This window comes from Erythrolamprus reginae, chromosome Z (genome assembly GCF_031021105.1).
Source record: "Erythrolamprus reginae isolate rEryReg1 chromosome Z, rEryReg1.hap1, whole genome shotgun sequence".
NCBI classification, from domain to species: domain Eukaryota; kingdom Metazoa; phylum Chordata; class Lepidosauria; order Squamata; family Dipsadidae; genus Erythrolamprus; species Erythrolamprus reginae.
Window position 1 is genome coordinate 28,278,349 of NC_091963.1, and position 18,380 is coordinate 28,296,728.

General features: G+C 38.3%; 1 protein-coding gene across 1 annotated transcript in view; it reads right to left on the reverse strand.

Moving 5' to 3' along the window:
• ITGA8 (integrin subunit alpha 8) overlaps nt 1–18,380 on the reverse strand; it is a 171,601-nt gene that overhangs the window by 124,886 nt on the left and 28,335 nt on the right. The window contains exon 3 of the mRNA XM_070767084.1: nt 6,849–6,949. Within this exon, the coding sequence (XP_070623185.1) occupies nt 6,849–6,949 (101 nt within the window). The remainder of the gene's footprint in view (nt 1–6,848; nt 6,950–18,380) is intronic.

Sequence of the window (18,380 nt, forward strand, 5' to 3'; positions counted from 1 at the left end):
CAGGGTGAGAGACAGCAAAATCTCCCTTCCCCATTTTCAAGCCTTTCAAGCACAACCCAATGCAAAAGCTGCTTTTAGTCACCTATTCATTCTGGTGAAGCTTCTCTTTGAAAAATGATCTGCAGGTGAGGGGGGGAGATTTCCTTCACAGCATCTTCTCACAGGGCTTCTTCCAATGTCCCAAGTGTATGAATTTCCATGCTTTCCTTTCTTTTTCCATCAATGAATTGCCTGCTGTAACTGTCACCGTTAGTTAAGGAGGGCACAAGGCATGTTTATTTATTTATTTATTTATTTATTAGATTTTTATGCCGCCCCTCTCCGTAGACTCGGGGCGGCTAACAACAGCAATAAACAGCATGTAACAAATCTAATGTTTAAAATAATTTTAAAAAACCTTATTAAAACCAAACATACACACAAACATACCATGCATAAATTGTATAGGCCTAGGGGGAAAAGGGTAGTTCAGTTCCTCCAAGCCTGATGACAGAGGTGGGTTTTAAGGAGCTTACAAAAGGCAAGGAGGGTGGGGGCAATTCTGATCTCCGGGGGGAGCTGGTTCCAGAGGGTCGGGGCCGCCACAGAGAAGGCTTTTCCCCTGGGTCCCGCCAGACGACATTGTTTAGCTGACGGGACACGTTATGTGCATCACTTGGCCTCCGGCTTATTTTGTAGCCACAATTCACTGCAAAATCGGCAACGCTTACTGGAGGCACCCGTAAATCAGCTGTTTGGTGAATGGTGGCTGGAGCAGCTCAGATGATCCAGATAAGGGGCTGAGAAGCCCTGAGGTAACCAGGGAAGGGAAGGGCTGGCTCCTGTGCTGGCCATGCCTACCCCTTCACTAGGGCTTATTTAAAGGGGAGGGTTTATATTTAGGCCCACTCGAAAAATCAGGTTTGGCTTTATTTTTGAGACATGTCACATTTTCAGGAAAACACCGTATAATTGTAAAATGTTACAGTGCCACCCTCCAAGGTCATATCAGGGCCTTGGCAACTAGATCACATATAATTATAATTATTTGAAGTGTCCCATAATCATGTTACTGCAATTTGTGACATTTTCACCAATTTCTAGCAAAAATACTTACTCAAGACAAAAATGTACACTTATGATTATGTGATTCACTTAATTACTGCCATTAAAGTGGTCATGTGGCTGCCTTGCATAGAAAATATAGTGCATTTTCATAATTATCTGACTATTTATCTATCTATTTGAGTGGCTAATGGAATACTGAAATAAATGTTAAAATAAAGGATAATGGAATATCCTGTTTTGCTCAAAAAATCTAATAAACATTACAGATCACTGATCAACAGAGTTTACAGATAGCTATCTATTACTTAGGGGTTTTCATTATCCAACAATTTCTTCAGCAATTCCACTGCCTTTTTTAGCTTTACTTTTTCCAACGAAGGGTGAATATTCTGTTCTGTTCTATTCTATTCTGTACTTTTCTATTCTATTCTGTTCTAATTCTTCCGCAATTCCACTGCCTTTTTTTAGCTTTACTTTTTCCATCGAAGGGTGAATATTCTATTCTATTCTGTTCTAATTCTTCAGCAATCCCATTGCCTTTTTTTAGCTTTACTTTTTCCAATGAAGGGTGAATATTCTATTCTATTCTGTTCTAATTCTTCAGCAATTCCACTGCCTTTTTTAGCTTTACTTTTTCCAACGAAGGGTGAATATTCTATTCTATTCTGTTCTAATTCTTCAGCAATCCCATAGCCTTTTTTTAGCTTTACTTTTTCCAATGAAGGGTGAATATTCTATTCTATTCTATACTATACTATACTATTATGTTCTAATTCTTCAGCAATCCCACTGCCTTTAGCATTACAGCTGGCTATATTGTCCAGTTAAGTTTGCAAGTTTAAGGAATGCCCTTAAACTGTTACATATGTTGGTGGGAAACCAGATTAACTAAGGGACTGATTTCTTGGGGGTGAATGTGGCAGGGATGAAATGTTACTGGTTTGGGCATACCAGTAATGGCAGCTCCTGGTGGTTTGGAGATTTCACCTCTGGAATGTGGGTATTTATTTGGATACATGACACTCACTGTTGAGATGAAAGCAGTTTAAAAGAGAGCTGGCTACCTCTTTGGATTGTCACTTATGAACTGGGCATCTTGTTGGTGGCTTGCGATTTTTCTTGAAGAGTTAGCTCTTATTCTGGGAATGACTAGATTCTAACCCTTTCTTTGAGTATTTCATATTTAACCTTTTCATATTATTTTGTATTATTTATTTCAAGCTAGTTGGAGAACATTACACTGCAATTGATGTAACTTTTTGTTTCAAATAGGAGCAAATTGATACTTTTTTATTATTAGCAGTTAAAACAAGGAAATTATTACAGACTCTTGTGGTTAGCTCTGGCCCAGCTCCTGCCCCAAGGAATGTGCAGGTGGATGTGGGGGAGACATCCACATGCTGCAGGCCTGTTTTGCTCCCAGTGGAATCTGCCAACGAAGTCTCCTCTGACCAAGGAGGCCTGAGTGACAGGGAGGATGAGAGTTTGGCAGACAGCCCAGGAGGAGATCAATCATCTATATCATCTCTGGATTCTGAACAAGAATTAATGACACATCCACGCATGCGTAGAGTGATGCATAGGAAGCAACAACTAAAGGATTATTACAAGAGAAAATGAGGCCACCTGTGGTTGCGTGGGGCTGCTGTAATTAGTGCTGCTGCTATAAATAGCGGGGTTTGGCCGTTGTGGACAATTATCTGATCGTTGTGTTTCATGAATGTCTTGCTCCGGCCTTTGTTTGTTGACTTTTCACCACTTTGAAACCAAAGCAGAGCAAAGTGTGTTTCACTTCCTGGAAGAAGAAGGGCTGTGATTTTCTTCACAGCTGCAAGATAAGTACTTACGAACTGATAAGGGACTTGTACAAACTACCAGGTTGTTTTGGGACGAATGCTCTTTGCAATACAGAAAGAGTGCTTAGTTTATTTTGAATTTTGTGATAAAGAACATTGTTTTGAATTTTTGAGCGTGTGTGTGTCTGAAATTTGCACCTTTGAATTTTTGGGAGGCTCCTACCAGAGAGTCCGGCAGAACACAGACAAAAAGGTGTTTAGGATACCGCCTCCTGCTATAATGATACACAAAACATATATAACGAAAGTATAGGTGTCCAGTTCTCACTCAAATCAGAAATTCTTACTACTGGGAAAAACAAGGTCCCTGTCAGTGTTCCCTCTAATTTTTTTTCGGGGTGGGCGGAAAAGTATAGTGTCTGAGCGGCAGGCCCTTTGGGACTGGGCGGCACAGAAATAATAAATAAATAAATAAATAAATAAATAAATAAACAAACAAACAAACACACACACACACACACACACACACACACACACACAAACAAATAAAAAACCCACCCTGTTTTGCCTCAGAGAATTTCAAAATAAAATACTGTACTGTGTGTCTATAACAGTGAGCTCATAATAGGGCAATTCTATCAATATCAAAATGCCACTTAAATAGTTGAGCTAGTTTCAAACTAGATTTTGATTTTCTTTCTCTCTTCCTTACTCCCATTCTTTTTCTTTCTCTTTTGCTTCCTCTCTTTTTTCTATCTGTTTCTCTCTCTTCCTCTCTTCTTCTCTCTCTCCTTCCCTCTCACTCTTTCCCTCTCGGCTTCTGGGCAGGTTTGGAAAACTCTGAGTTGATTATGATTTTTAAGTGAGCGATTGCTCACTGCTCAGCTTAGAGGGAACTATGGTCCCTGTAATAATAATAATAACATCAACAAACTCTATAATTTTGTAAGAGTTATTCAACTAAAGACAAACACATGAGCTTTGACTTATGCTTTGGAAGAAAATGCTCCTTTGTCAACTAGCAAAAATTATTTTGGACATTTTATACATGTGTTGCTATTTATAATCATCTTGTGTAATAAAATCAATATTGCATTTCAAAAAGGGGGAAAATGGGAAGAAAAAGGAAGACATGCAAAGAAAGGTAAATCAGTTTGAAATCCGAGAACTGGGACTGCTTGAAGGCTAGTGGGAATTTCTCATGCCAACAATCTCTGTAACAAGATAAGGGGATGTTTTATTCATCACCTGCTTTATGTCAAAGTCCTTTTCTAGCGTTAACCATATGAGCAAACATTTCAAGAAAGGCATTTCCTTTAGATACACCATCTTATTTAGAAAAAATTCAATCCATTTTGAAACAAATCCCCAAGACATTTGCTGTTTCGTAATTGTTTGGAAAAATTAAGCTTGACCAAATCCATGGTTCAAAACACTAAATGTTTTGTTATCCTTTCTGATTTTTTGTATTAAATCCTTCTACGTTAGTTTCTAATATGAAATCCCTTGGCAATGCATTCCTTCCTTTGGCAAGAAAGCCATCACAACTAACCTGTAACTTAATGAAACTGCTCAAAAGGAAACAGATTGTGATTGGGTTTCAGCTGGGGAATTCCACTGAAGCATGCAGAAGAAGCTACCCAAGGATTTATGAAAGAAACTTCAGACATGGAGCCATAGCTCCATTGATTCTACTATAGTACAGCAATAGTTCTTTACCTGTGAGGAACATTTTCCAACTGGGGTAATGGTAAGATAGGATTTATTGGATTAAAGCCACAATAAGTCATAACATATTAATTGCAATGGCTAGATTCATAGAACACATTTAATCACCAGTTTTTTTTAATGGGCACAAAATGCCTGGAGAGGGCGAAATGAGGCCCCCCGAAGGCTGGAAACGGCCTGTTTCCCAACATCTGATGGCCCCAATAGGCTCCTGTTTCACCCTCCCCAGGCTCCAAAGGCTTCCCTGGAGCTAGGGGAGGGTAAAAATGCCTTCTCCCATCCTCTCGGATGCTGTCTAGAAGCCAAAAACGCCCTCCCATAGCCTCTGTGCAAGCCAAAAATCAGCTGGCTGGCACACACATGCATGTTGGAGCTGAGGTAAGGCAATGGCTGACCTGCCAGCAGATATGGCTCCGCGTCCCACCTGTGGCACCCGTGTCATAGATTCACCATCACTGATTTAAGCTATCCTTATTATTTAAACTATTCAGACTACTTAGACCAGGGTCCCCAACACCCAGACTGTTGACCAATATTGATCCATGACCTGTTAGGAACTAGGCATGCAAGTAGCGAGGAAGTGAGCTGCGCATGAGCAAGTATCAGGGAATTTTATCTGTGCATGAGCAGAATATGCTCATGGTTTGCACATGAAACCATCCCCTAGGAAAAAAATTGTGTTCCATGGAACCGGACCCTCATGCCAGAAAGGTTATTAATTAATAACAATGATTTATATATCTTGGATTCAGGATGAAATTTGTTATTTCATTCAGATTTTAAACATGTGGATAATAAGGGGTATATAAACATCACTTGAGCATTTTCTGAGAAAACTCTGTTTATATACCCCTTACTATCCATATTTAAAATATAATTTTTATTGCATTTTATTATTTCCAGAACAAGGATTCTACTTGGTTTTTCACTAGCAGGCAGGTAGAGGGGAGGTGGGGCCAAGTACTTAATAGCCGTCAAAATTATTTTAATTAATTTACATTCAAGGTCCAGTTTGGTGCAGTTGTTAAAACAACAGAATGAAAAAAATGGGAGAGAGTGTGAGAAAGCAATTGCAAACCACTTCTAAAAATATTGCCAAGGAAACTACAAATAAAAAAATCCAGGCGTCAATGTTGACTTTAAAGCATAACATGTACACTCTCATACACACAAAACTAAATTAAATTAAAGTAACTTAATGCAGATAATATATTACACTCCTAGACTGAATCTTTTTCCTTCTCATGGAATTTAATGATTCATTTATTTATTTATTTTTGTGGTGGTGGTGGTGGTGAGCTCAGGGTGCTTTGAAATAAAGAGAAATAAGCACATGTTTTTTCATCTCTTTCAAGAATAATTCCAAACCCAATGCTAGCTGCATTTATCAGAGTAGTGGTATAAAAGTTTTATATAGGCCTGACTTGAGATTGAGATAGGTTTGCGGAACAAGCAAAATAACAACAAACGCTAAATTCTCTGTCCATATTCTCTGACCATATAAACAAACTATGGATTATTGTGAGTTAAACACTAAAGAGGGCTGTAATTTAGAAATTAAACTTCTGGAACTCTTTTAAATGCTGTATAAATTATTTTCAATATAGAATTTCTTGAAATATGCTTTATTTTGGTTTGCCAAGTCTTCCATAAGCATGTTTACATAGATATTGCTCTGAAATAAATATTTATCAATTAACAGCAATTTAATATCAAGCTGTATTTCACAGCACTTAGGTTAGTACAAAATTACACTAGAGAATATCTAAGTAGTTTACAGAGTCAGCATATTACCGCCAACAATCTGGATTTCATATGATACCATATATCTACATTGATAATCCCTTTATTTATTTATTTATTCATACTGCATTCATAGTCTATCACAATCCATTAGATTGAAACTATACTGCTTTGGATATACAGTACGGAGCAAGTAGTGGGATGCACATAGTGTCTTTTTTAAAACCAGGGGTGTCTTTATCCGGGATCAGACAACAATGGTAAAAGACAGCTAAACAATTTTGGAAAAAAGATGTAAATCCTTTATGGAGTTGTAGGCAAGCACATTTTGCCTTCATACCTGAAGCACTAAGCTTAACCTTTATATTGACTATGTCAAGACAGTGGCTAATCTAATAAAGGTCAACACAATCATGGAATTTGGAGTTGCTTCTTTATGAATCAGCATAAGAATATTTTTAATAAACAAATTTGTTTTGAATATACATACAGTTAAAAAACAAATATCTAAAAAAAAATGATATTAAAACTTACTACAACTTTTTCTTTGTAAGTTCTGACTGTTGCTCCAAACCATTGATTTGATTTAAATTCAAGAGGTTCTCTTGTACCATTAATTTTGATTTTCCTGTTGTCTGTAAAAGAAAGAAAAATACATTTACGTTTACCTGTTTTGGAGAGAGAAGGGAAGGGAGGAACGGGAAGTTTATAGTCAAGGTGACCTCATTTAAGTTGCTATTTATAATGGATTGGATCTGACCTAGGCAAGTTTAATTTTTTTCACACTGAAAAGAATATAACTACTTCATCTTTATTAATACATCTCTTCTATTTAAAAAACCAGTTTTCTGCCTTTTGAGGTAGACTATGTTAGAAAACTAACCCCACGGGAACTTCTGGAACTTTATTGTTATAGGATATGATAAAATCTTGAAAGCCTGACAGACATCCTCTCTCTCATACTACAGAAAAAATAAAGGGAGACACTCTTGAATTTCTTCCTTACTGTTTCCTGTCTATCGTTTGTAAGCTGTTTATATAGTAGCTGTTGAATAAAGTTCTCTGATCTCCTCTATACCAGTGTTTCCCAACCTTGACAACTTGAAGATATCTGGACTTCAACTCCCAGAAGTCCCCAGCCAGCAAATGCTGGCTGGGGAATTCTGGGAGTTGAAGTCCAAATATCTTCAAGTTGCCAAGGTTGGGAAACACTGCTCTATACTATTGAAGCCCATATGCAGCCAAATCCAATAACTATGTTCTCTCAATATGCTTACCCATGATTCATTTAATCACAGCTTACTCAATTAGAGCCTTTGGGGTTTGCAGCACTGACCCACAACCTAACCACTTGGACTGGATCTTTCACAACATACTAACGAAAAAGATGGTTCTGTAGATGCAAATATATTCTAACAGATAGGAAGTAGCAGGTGATGCTAGACAAAATTCACATCAGATACCTTTACAATTAGCATAGGAGCCCTCAAGGGCTGTGTGCTATCTCCACTTCTCTTTATACACCAATGACTGCATCTTAAAAGATCCCTCTGTTAAAGTACTGAAGTTTGCATGTGATACAATATCGACTGGTCTCATTCGAGACAATGATGAATCTGCATACGGATGGGAGGTTAAACATTTAGTCTTGTGGTGCATCCAGATCATTCAAAACTGTAGAAATTGTGGTAAATTTTAGGAGAAACCTCCTATACCATCACTTCTTACAATACTAGACAACACAGTATCAACAGTAAGACCTGCAAGTTTCTAGTTCTATCATAGCTCAAGACTTAAAATGGACACCTAACATCCAAAATGTCATCAGCAAAGCACAACAAAGAGCATTATTTCTGTGCCAACTCAGAAAGCTCAAACTGTCCAAAGAGCTGCTTATAGTTGTACAGAGGAATTATGGAGTCTGTCATCTGCACCTTTATAATTGTCTGGTTTGACTCTGCAACCAAGCAAGGAGGACACAGACTTCAGAGTATAATTAGAACTGCAGAAAAAACAATAACTACCAACCTTCCTTCCATTGAGGACCTGTATACTACACGAGTCAAAAAGAGAGCTGTGAACATAGCTACAGAGCCCTCATATCCTGGACATAAATTGTTTCAAAACGACACTATGGGGCACTGCATACCCGAACCAGACACAAGGACAGCTTTTCCCAAATGCCATCACTCTGCTAAACAACTAATTCCCACAAGACTGTATTACTATTCTTCTTCTATTCCTTCCTAGTACTTTCTTTTCCCACTTACAACTGTAACCATGTTGCTTGTATCTTTACAATATACTGTTTTATTTGTTTCTTAGTAATATTTGATTGCTTATTAACCTATAACTATCACTGTTATATCTTATTATTCTTGATGAATGTATTTTATTTTTCTTTATTTACTGAGAGCGCATACACCAAAGACATATTCCTTGTGTGGCCAATCATACTTGGCCAATAAAGAAAAGAATTCTATTCTATTCTATTCTATTCTGATAATACTAATAAATATATATTACTGAAAACATTAGTATTTTCTTCCAAATTGTTTTCAGAATTTTGATTTCAATGATGTTTGTTTGTTTGTTTATTTATTAGATTTGTATGCTGTCCCTCTCCGAAGACTCGGGGCGGCTCACAACAATAATAAAAACAATATTCTAGTGAAAACAACACTAATATTACAAAATCACATAAAAACCCTATCATATTTAAAAAGCAAACAACACATACATACCCAAACATAAATATAAAAAAGCCTGGGGGAAAGGTGTCTCAGCTCCCCCATGCCTGGCGGTATAAATGGGTCTTCAGTAATTTACGAAATGTCCATGCCATTTTCTTTTTCTTTGTATCAAAATAGTTTTGTCTCAGCTTGCTTCCAGGAAGTTTTTCAACTAGTCTATGGCCCTGATATACCTTGGAGGATTTTCATCAAATCTATTCTGCTTAGTATCTCAGCTCAAATACGATTACCCAAGTTCTGCCATCTGTCGAGACAACAAGGAACTACTTATTCTCTAACCTTTAAACTCAGCCAAGGGGTTTGGGGGTACACCGAGAAGCAACAGGTGAACAACAATTCAGATTAAGTCTTTCAAATGTAAGAAAAAGCCTTATCTGATCATAGGAATTCTGATATACCCAAGAAGATTCTATAATTTCATTTTTTCTTCATGAATACAGACTAATTTTTCCTACCAAAAAATAGAATGAAGCTCAATTTATATTTTGTAACACATACCATGTTCTATATTATGGCATAGAAATGCAAACTATATACTTCAATTTCCAAAGTTCACACATAATCATCTTTCTTCAGATTAACAGAGTTGGAAGGGAACTTGCCCAAGCAAGATACCCTGACATCTGCCTCTACCTAGGATTGAACTCACAATTTTTTGATTGTGAGGCAAAAGCTTTACCTCTAGGCCACAGCAGATTATGATAAAAACAACAATAAATTGCTACAGTCAAAAGTACGTGAATATTCTAGCGTCATGAATTGATACCAATGAGATGTGCCTTTTTAGTTTAGACATACTAAAATAATTGGGAAATTGATGTAAAAACAATAACAAAATTAATAAACCCATATAGATAGAAGATTCAAGATGCTGGTCAATTGTATGTATGTATGTATGTATGTATGTATGTATGTATGTATGTATGTATGTGTAAGTAAGTAAGTAAGTAAGTAAGTAAGTAAGTAAGTAATAATAATAATAATAATAATAATAATAATAATAATAATAATAATTTATTGGATTTGTATGCCGCCCCTCTCCGTAGACTTGGGGCGGCTAACAGCAATAATAAACACAACATGAACAATCCAATAATAAAAAAACCAACTAAAAACCACTATTATAAAACCAAACATACACACAAACATACCATGCATAACTTGTAATGGCCTAATGACCCCATGCCTGGCGGTATAAATGAGTCTTGAGTAGTTTACGAAAGACAGGGAGGGTGGGGGCAGTTCTAACCTCCGGGAGGAGTTGGTTCCAGAGGGCCGGGGCCACCACAGAGAAGGCTCTTCCCCTGGGGCCCGCCAAACGACATTGTTTAGTCAACAGGACCCGGAGAAGGCCAACTCTGTGGGACCTTATCGGTCGCTGGGATTCGTGCGGTAGCAGGCGGTTCCGGAGGTAATCTGGTCCATTGCCATGTAGGGCTTTAAAGGTCATGACCAACACTTTGAATTGTGACCGGAAACTGATCGGCAGCCAATGCAAGCCACGGAGTGTTGAAGAAACGTGGGCGAATCTTGGAAGCCCCACGATGGCTCTCACGGCTGCGTTCTGCACGATAAATACATTTCTAAAAGGACACTTTAATATTTTCCCCTCTTTGTTATGAAGTGAATTACACATTTTTATTTGACCAGCAGCAACTTCTCAAATTCTGTTGTCCCATTCTGGCTACCAGATAACTTCATTTGGAGCAGTACTACATGTGAAACATACAAAACAGCTCTGCAACATTGCTTTATATACACGCCATGTCTGTCATCATAAGAAAAAACATCTGTGCAAAAAACTCAGCCCAATTATAGTGTATTTCAGGTTGTAATAAAAAGCAGCCCTCTCTTCCTTTCACCCTCCGTCCTCTGAAGTAAATAGATTTCCCATATGTTCCTAAGCTGTGTTCCTTCTTCACTAGTCATCCTTAATGAACTTCTCTATTTATTCCCCCACACAAAGACATACTCCTGGCCTTTCTTATCTGGGTAGCTCTGTCTGGTTTCTGCTTCCTATCAAAGAGTTCTCCAGATCTACTCATTATTTCAGTTAAATAAAAACAAAGACATATACACAGTAAAAGCAGGAATTTGAACGGGCTTTTTTCAGTGTCAAAGTATATTATCAGCATTAACAAACCTGCAGATAATTTTGTTTGGTTTAATACATACGCATTAAACACACCGTATATTTTAACTAGAAAGTTAAAAAATGGCAGCCACTGAACTAATTTGCCGCCTACCTCTATCTCTCCCACAACTATAGTTCATGTTTTATGAGCCAGGGTGGCGCAGCAGGTAGAGTGCTGTACTGCAGGCCACTGAAGCTGATTGTAGATCTGTAGAGGTCAGCGGTTCAAATCTCATCACCGGTTCAAGGTTGACTCAGCCTTCCATCCTTCCAAGCTGGGTAAAATGAGGACCCGGATTGTGGGGGCAATATGCTGGCTCTATTAAAAAGTGCTATTGCTAACATGTAAGCTGCCCTGAGTCTAAGGAGAAGGGCGGCATAAAAATCAAATAAATAAATAAAATAGTAAGAACGTAAGAAGAGCTATGCTGAATTGGGCCAAAGCCCATCAAGTCCAGCATTCTGTGTCACACAGTGGCCCCCAATTGTACATGGGGATCTTGAGCAGAAAGAAGGCAAAACCCTCCCTTTTCCTTGACCCCCAACAAATAGTACCCAAGGGAATCCTACCTGCCTCAACAAACATAGAGGCAGCACTTGGACATCTGTTTCAACAACCAGTAACATTCAGCCTGGCATGATTGTGTCCTTAAAATAAAGAAAGTGTGCAGAAAACAAAATGGATTAGAACTGGTATAAAAGAAATGCAAAAATGAAGTTTCTATAAAATTTGTACTGAAGGGAATATCAATGTTGCTCACAACCCAAGAACATGGAAGGGAGAGGGGAAATGGGAAGGGCAGGGAGAAGGCAAGGAGGGGGAGAGAGAAAGAGAGAGAGGGGGAGAGAACATATATTTCATGAAAAAAATATAATTTTAATCCATAAAAAAATAAGAATGAGAAGAATGACATTGTTTTAAATTATTGCAAGTACAGTACTGTATAGGTAATCCTCAATGTATGACAATAATTGAGCCTAAAACATTTGTTGCAAACCAAGGTAGTTGTTAAGTGAGCTTTGACCCTTTTTATGACCTTTCTTGACAGAGTTGTTAAGAAAACTATTGCAGTTTTTAAATTAGTAACAGGGTTGTTAAATGAGTCTGGATTCCCTATTTATTTTTCTTGTCAGGTCTAGTTTCAAGTTTCAAGTTTTATTGGATTTATATGCCGCCCCTCTCCGAAAACTCGGGGTGGCTAACAACAATCATAAACAATATACAATGATAATCCAATACTAAAAGCGAATTAAAACCCCTTAATATACAAAACCAAACATACATACAAACATACCATGCATACAATTGTAACGGCCTAGGGGGAGAAGAAGTCTTAATTCCCCCATGCCTGGTGGCAGAGGTGGGTCTTAAGTAGCTTACGAAAGGCAAGGAGGGTGGGGGCAATTCTAATCTCTGGGGGGAGTTGGTTCCAGAGGGCCGGGGCCGCCACAGAGAAGGCTCTTCCCCTGGGTCCCACCAAGCGGCATTGTTTAGTTGACGGGACCCAGAGAAGACCCACTCTGTGGGACCTAACTGGCCGCTGGGATTCATGCGGCAGAAGGCGGTCTCTGAGGTAATCAGGTCTCAAAAGATTATCACATGACCGCATGAATTTTGATTATGTGACCACACAATGGTTGTAAGTATGAAAAATGGTTGAAGATTACTTTTTTCAATGATGTTGTAAACTTTCAAAGGTCATTAAATGAATGGTTGTAAGTCAAGAGCTATCTATATCTATAATCATTTTGATTTTGCAGATCCCTGAAATAATCTTGGAGAGGGGGGGGGCTGGTGCCCTTGGACCACATGTTAAGATGCTGTAAGAAATTGGCAAGAAATAACTTTTCTGAACTCAGAAAAAATAGCATTCCAAGTGGATTCTCTTGAAATAAAACAAAACATCAATATTGTGATTTGTAAAAATCCCACTTGATTATCCAGCCCCACAAAAATCCTAGATATAATAAGGAAGTCATCCATAGGACTGAACCATCTCTTTTCTCTGAGGTACTTTGGTTCTGAGTTAATTCCTGCCTGCAGATAAGCAGCAATAGAAATAGGAAGCCCTTTCATTATAAGTAGGCCTTGTTTAGCGACCACAAGTGGTTAGCAACCCCATCTCATTCATTAAGCAACATAATTGACGTGTGAAACCACAACTATAGCTATGATCTTTCCTCAGCTTTCTTTTGATTTGCAGACTGAAAACAATTTTTGCAAAGTTGTTTTTTATCACCATCAAAATTTCTGAACAGTTGCTAAACAAAGCAGCTACTAAACAAGGACTATCTGAACCATCAGTTTCTCACTTTTCGCCTGGGGGTAATAGATGATTGAAGGGGAAATTCTCAATCTCCAACCTTTCTTGAGGTAATCTCTATTTTTAGAACATTAATTCTCAGACAACCAGCCCTCCCACTCCCCACCCCAGCCCTACACAACTCTTTTCACTCAAAACCTGACTTTTATTTTCCTCTATTGGTTCTCAGGGCTCAGATGATCCTTTGGGGCACATAAGACAGCTTGAGATTTAAAGACTACCAACATAGAGTACTAGTTTATGCCGACTCTATAAGTCACACAAACACCTGTAGAAAAATGGGCAGGTGTTGACCCAACAGCAACTTCCAAGGAAAATGAATTTCATTTTTTAAAAAAACATTATTAAAACAAATGCTCATAGAAGCTAATGAGAATACAACTTTGCTAAAAGGGAGTTTGTTTATATATTAATTGCTGGGGGAGGTAGCTTGATCCTACCGAGAAACTCCTTTAATTAAATCCTAAAACGCTAAGCCAAAATATTAATTGGTCCACATTTTATTTATTTATTTTATTTATTTTTATTTATTCTTTGTCCGATATACAATACATATGGAAGAGAATAGACATTAAGTAATATATATATATAACGATAGAAAGTAAAAAGAAGAGAAGTAGATGGGAGGGAGAGAATATATATGATATAAGAGATAAGGAGAGAATATATATGATATATATATAATACAGTATAGATAGATAGATAGATAGATAGATAGATAGATAGATAGATAGATAGATAGATAGATAGATAGATAGATAGATAGATAGATAGATAAGGAAAGAATATATATGATATATTAACATTCCCTTTAATTGCCATTTATCCTACCCTCAAAATGATGTTATAGAGCAGGGGTAGACAAAGTTGCCTCTTCTATGACATGTGGACTTCAACTCCCAGAATTCCTGAGCCTATCATGTTAGCTCTGGAATTCTGGGAGTTGAAGTCCACATGTCATAGAAGAGCCAACTTTGCCAACCCCTGCTATAGAGCAGCGTTTCCCATGCCGCGAGATATGGTCAGGTGTGCCGCCAAACTCCTAGGGCGTGCGCTCTCCCCATCCCCCTGCCCCATTCAAAGTAAGCCGGCAGGGGGATGGGGAGAGCGCACGCCGGCCCGCGCCCCCAACATTGAAAATCACTTTCTCCAGCCTCCGGAGAACGAGAGAGATCGCCTTCGCCGCCTCTCCTGCAGCCCCCTGGTTGAGAGCCCGGGACAAAAGCGCTTTCGGCGAAGGCAGCGGCGAGCAGCCAGGGGCGAGAGACATAGCAAGAGAGACAGAGAGAGAAAGAAAGAGAGATAGCAAGAGAGGCAAAGAGAAAGAAAGAGACATATAGCAAGAAGCAGTGAAAGAGAGAGAGAGAGCAAGAGAGAGAGAAAAAAGCAAGAAAGAGATAGCAAGAGAGACAGAGAGAGAGCAAGGGAGAGAGAAAGACATAGAGGGAGGGAAGGAGGGAGAGAGAGCAAAAAAGAGGAAGAAAGAAAGAAAGAGGGATGGAGAGAGAGAAAGAAGGGAAGGAAGAGAATGAGGGAGGGAGAAATAGAGCGAAAGGGAGGGAGAGATTTTTTTTTGTCCAAACTTTTGTCCAAACTTTTCTTTAGCCGCCCCCACCCCCACCCCCCCGTTCAATGTTCCCCAGGATTTTGAAAATATGAATAATGTGCCGCGGCTCAAAAAAGGTTGGGAAACACTGCTATAGAGCATTGCACAACAAGACAATTAGACACAAATACATTTTTTCCCAAACACCATCACTCTGCTAAACAAATAATTCCCTCAACACTGTCAAACTATTCACTAAGGCTGCATTACTATTACTATTAGTCTTCTCATCATTCCTATCATCCATCTCCAGCCACTTAGGACTGTATGACTATAACTTGTTACTTGTGTACTTACGATTTATCTTAGCATTGATTGTTTCCTGATTGTTTATTTGTACCTGTAATTGTGAGGATGTGAACTGGGGTCCATTGTCGGTTACCAACTGGTCGGGTAACCCGTGCGTGGAAAAATGTCGAGATAGCACGTTAATTACGCTCTCTGATGTCGTGGAATGTAATATGTCTACTTCTACCCAGCCTGAATAAGCGTCTACTAGCACCATAAACTGATGACCATGGAAAGGGCCGGCCAGGTCGAGGTGGATTCTGGACCATGGCCATCTAGGTATTTTCCACTGTCTTGGACTCTGAACACAACAACAATCATTAAATGTTGTACTTCATTATTCTTGATAAATTTATCTTATCTTATATGTACACTGAGAGCATATGCACCAATGACAAATTCCTTGTGTTTCCAATCACACTGGGCTAATAAAGAATTATATTCTATTCTACTGTATTATCTTAGCATGAGAATAACCAGGCACAGGCAGCCAAGTACCAATCACACCACGACATTTTCTGAAGATTTCCATTTCTTTTAAAAAAAGTTAAGCCATTTTTTCCTATTGACATTATTACACTACCAACTTAATAAGATCAATAATAGTTTTTCCCCGTTTTACAGCTTTTCTGCCCAGCAGAAAAACTCAACAAAAGCAACTTTGCTAATGTTTTGCTTGCACAGATGGAAGGAGGGAAAAGGCTTTGTATGCAAAGCTTAAAAGGGTATTTTGCCTTGATGAAGCTTCAAAGCATACCTTTAAAACTCTCAGATGAAATGAAGTGGCTCCCACTTTGAAACCTCAAAGTAGAGCAGTCATTTCCCCTAAGTCTGTCCATCAAGTGAGGCTTCTGTGTCTTGTTAAACTGAAAATACTCACTTGAAAAGATCACAGAGCATCCTTTCAAATAAACTGCATAAATATTAATATTAATCCATGACACAAGTGCCACAAAGAGAATGTATACATAAACTAAAGCTCAATAAACCAACCCAAACCAGCACAGAATTTCTAAATTTTTAAAAGCTCAACATCAATAGGACATTAAAGATGAAGAAACAAGCCTAGCCTCCATAGCCATGAGGTTGTATCTACACCAAATCAATAGCATTAGCAACAGTCAGATGAAATGAAGTGGCATATAATGTAAAATAGTATAGCATGCATGCACCAAAATTTCTCTATTATTTAAAAAGCGCGAGTTTCATCTTTTCCTTAAGGAATATTTTATAATAAAAATATTTTGGCAGCCATGCAATTATCTTCTTCTATCTGCACATCTGCATCACTTGTGTTTTTCTTTCAACACTCCATGCCCATTTCACCCAATTTAGTCTAGCCCAAAAGCAAGTGGGACATGACTTGACCCATCTGCTATATTGGCTAGGCTAGAAAAAGTAAACAGACAGAGATACATTATCTCTACTGCAGCATACAGCCTGGATTTTGAATTGTAAGCAAAAGTCTTTTAAAATGTTCTTATTGTTTTAAGCATGCACACTCGAGGTGTCTATTTCAAGGTTAAAATATTTTGTACATCACCTCTCCCCACTTTCTTTCCTTCCTCAGCTGGGTCTCTATTCCAACAGCAAAATGCGTAGCCATCACCCGGTGGTTCCTTGCTCTATTGTATAATGCTGATCATTAGCCATGACAATTTAATATCAAGACTCATGTTTATAAAATGGGCAGCTATAAAAATGTAATAAATAAATCAATAAAAGCTAGATCTAGAAAATTATTGGGTTTCTATGTGATCAGCAACATAATCAGCTAACATCATTTTTCCCATAACTACACAGTTAGAAACAAAGATCAATTCAGGAAACAGACTTTATGCATGAAGTCCAATCTCTAATATCTCTAGTTTCAGGGTGTTGTATCTAGACTGAAAAAATCCAAGTGACCAATGACAGCAAAGAGGTAGAGTTTGCAAGATAATACTCATGTCATCTGGTAGCCCTACTCTAACCAAAATAACCAACTGGAGGATTCTGAAAATCTGGGGAAATTCTGACAGTCTGAAGAAAAAAGACTTTCTGAGATTAAAATCAGGTTTAAAACATAATAGTAAATAATAAACCAAGGTTTATTTATTGTGTTTTATTTATTTATTTATTGAATTTGTATACCACCCCTCTCCGTAGACTCGGGGCGGCTAACAACAGTAATAAAAACACCATATAACAATCCAATATTAAAACAGTTAAAAACCCTTATTATAAAACCAAACATACATACAGACATACCATGCATTACATTGTAAAGGCCTAGGGGGAAAGAGTATCTCAGTTCGCCCATGCCTGGCGGCAGAGGTGGGTTTTAAGAAGCTTATGAAAGGCAAGGAGGGTGGGGGCAATTCTAATCTCTGGAAGGAGTTGATTCCAGAGGGCCGGGGCCGCCACAGAGAAGGCTCTTCTCCTGGGTCCCACCAAGCGACATTGTTTAATTGACGGGACCTGGAGAAGACCCACTCTGTGGGACCTAACTGGTTGCTGGGATTCATGCAGCAGAAGGCGGTCCCTGAGATAATGTGGTCTGGTGCCATGAAGGGCTTTATTTAATGAAAGCAAAGTTAGCTGGGATTGCATTAAGTATACAAAATAACAATTCATAGTTATGAGACCACAACAACCCAGTTCACAAATTCAGTTCCAAACAAACCATTATGGGTATCTGACCAAGTGAGCAAATAAAAAATATATACTGTGATGCAAATTCCTACCACTTTGTAGCTGGGTGACAATGATACCACAAGAAGATAGATGGTGGAGCTTGCTTGTGATGCCACGGCATACATTTAATTATTTTGACAACATTTGACTTTTTGGAGACACATCTCCCTCTGGGGTGTGCAAATGACAAAAACAGGTTTGCATATAAATTCTGTCCTTTTCGATGTCATCATGCATGCACGTATAAAAGAGGTGGAGCTTGAACAAAGGTTTGAGCACAATACA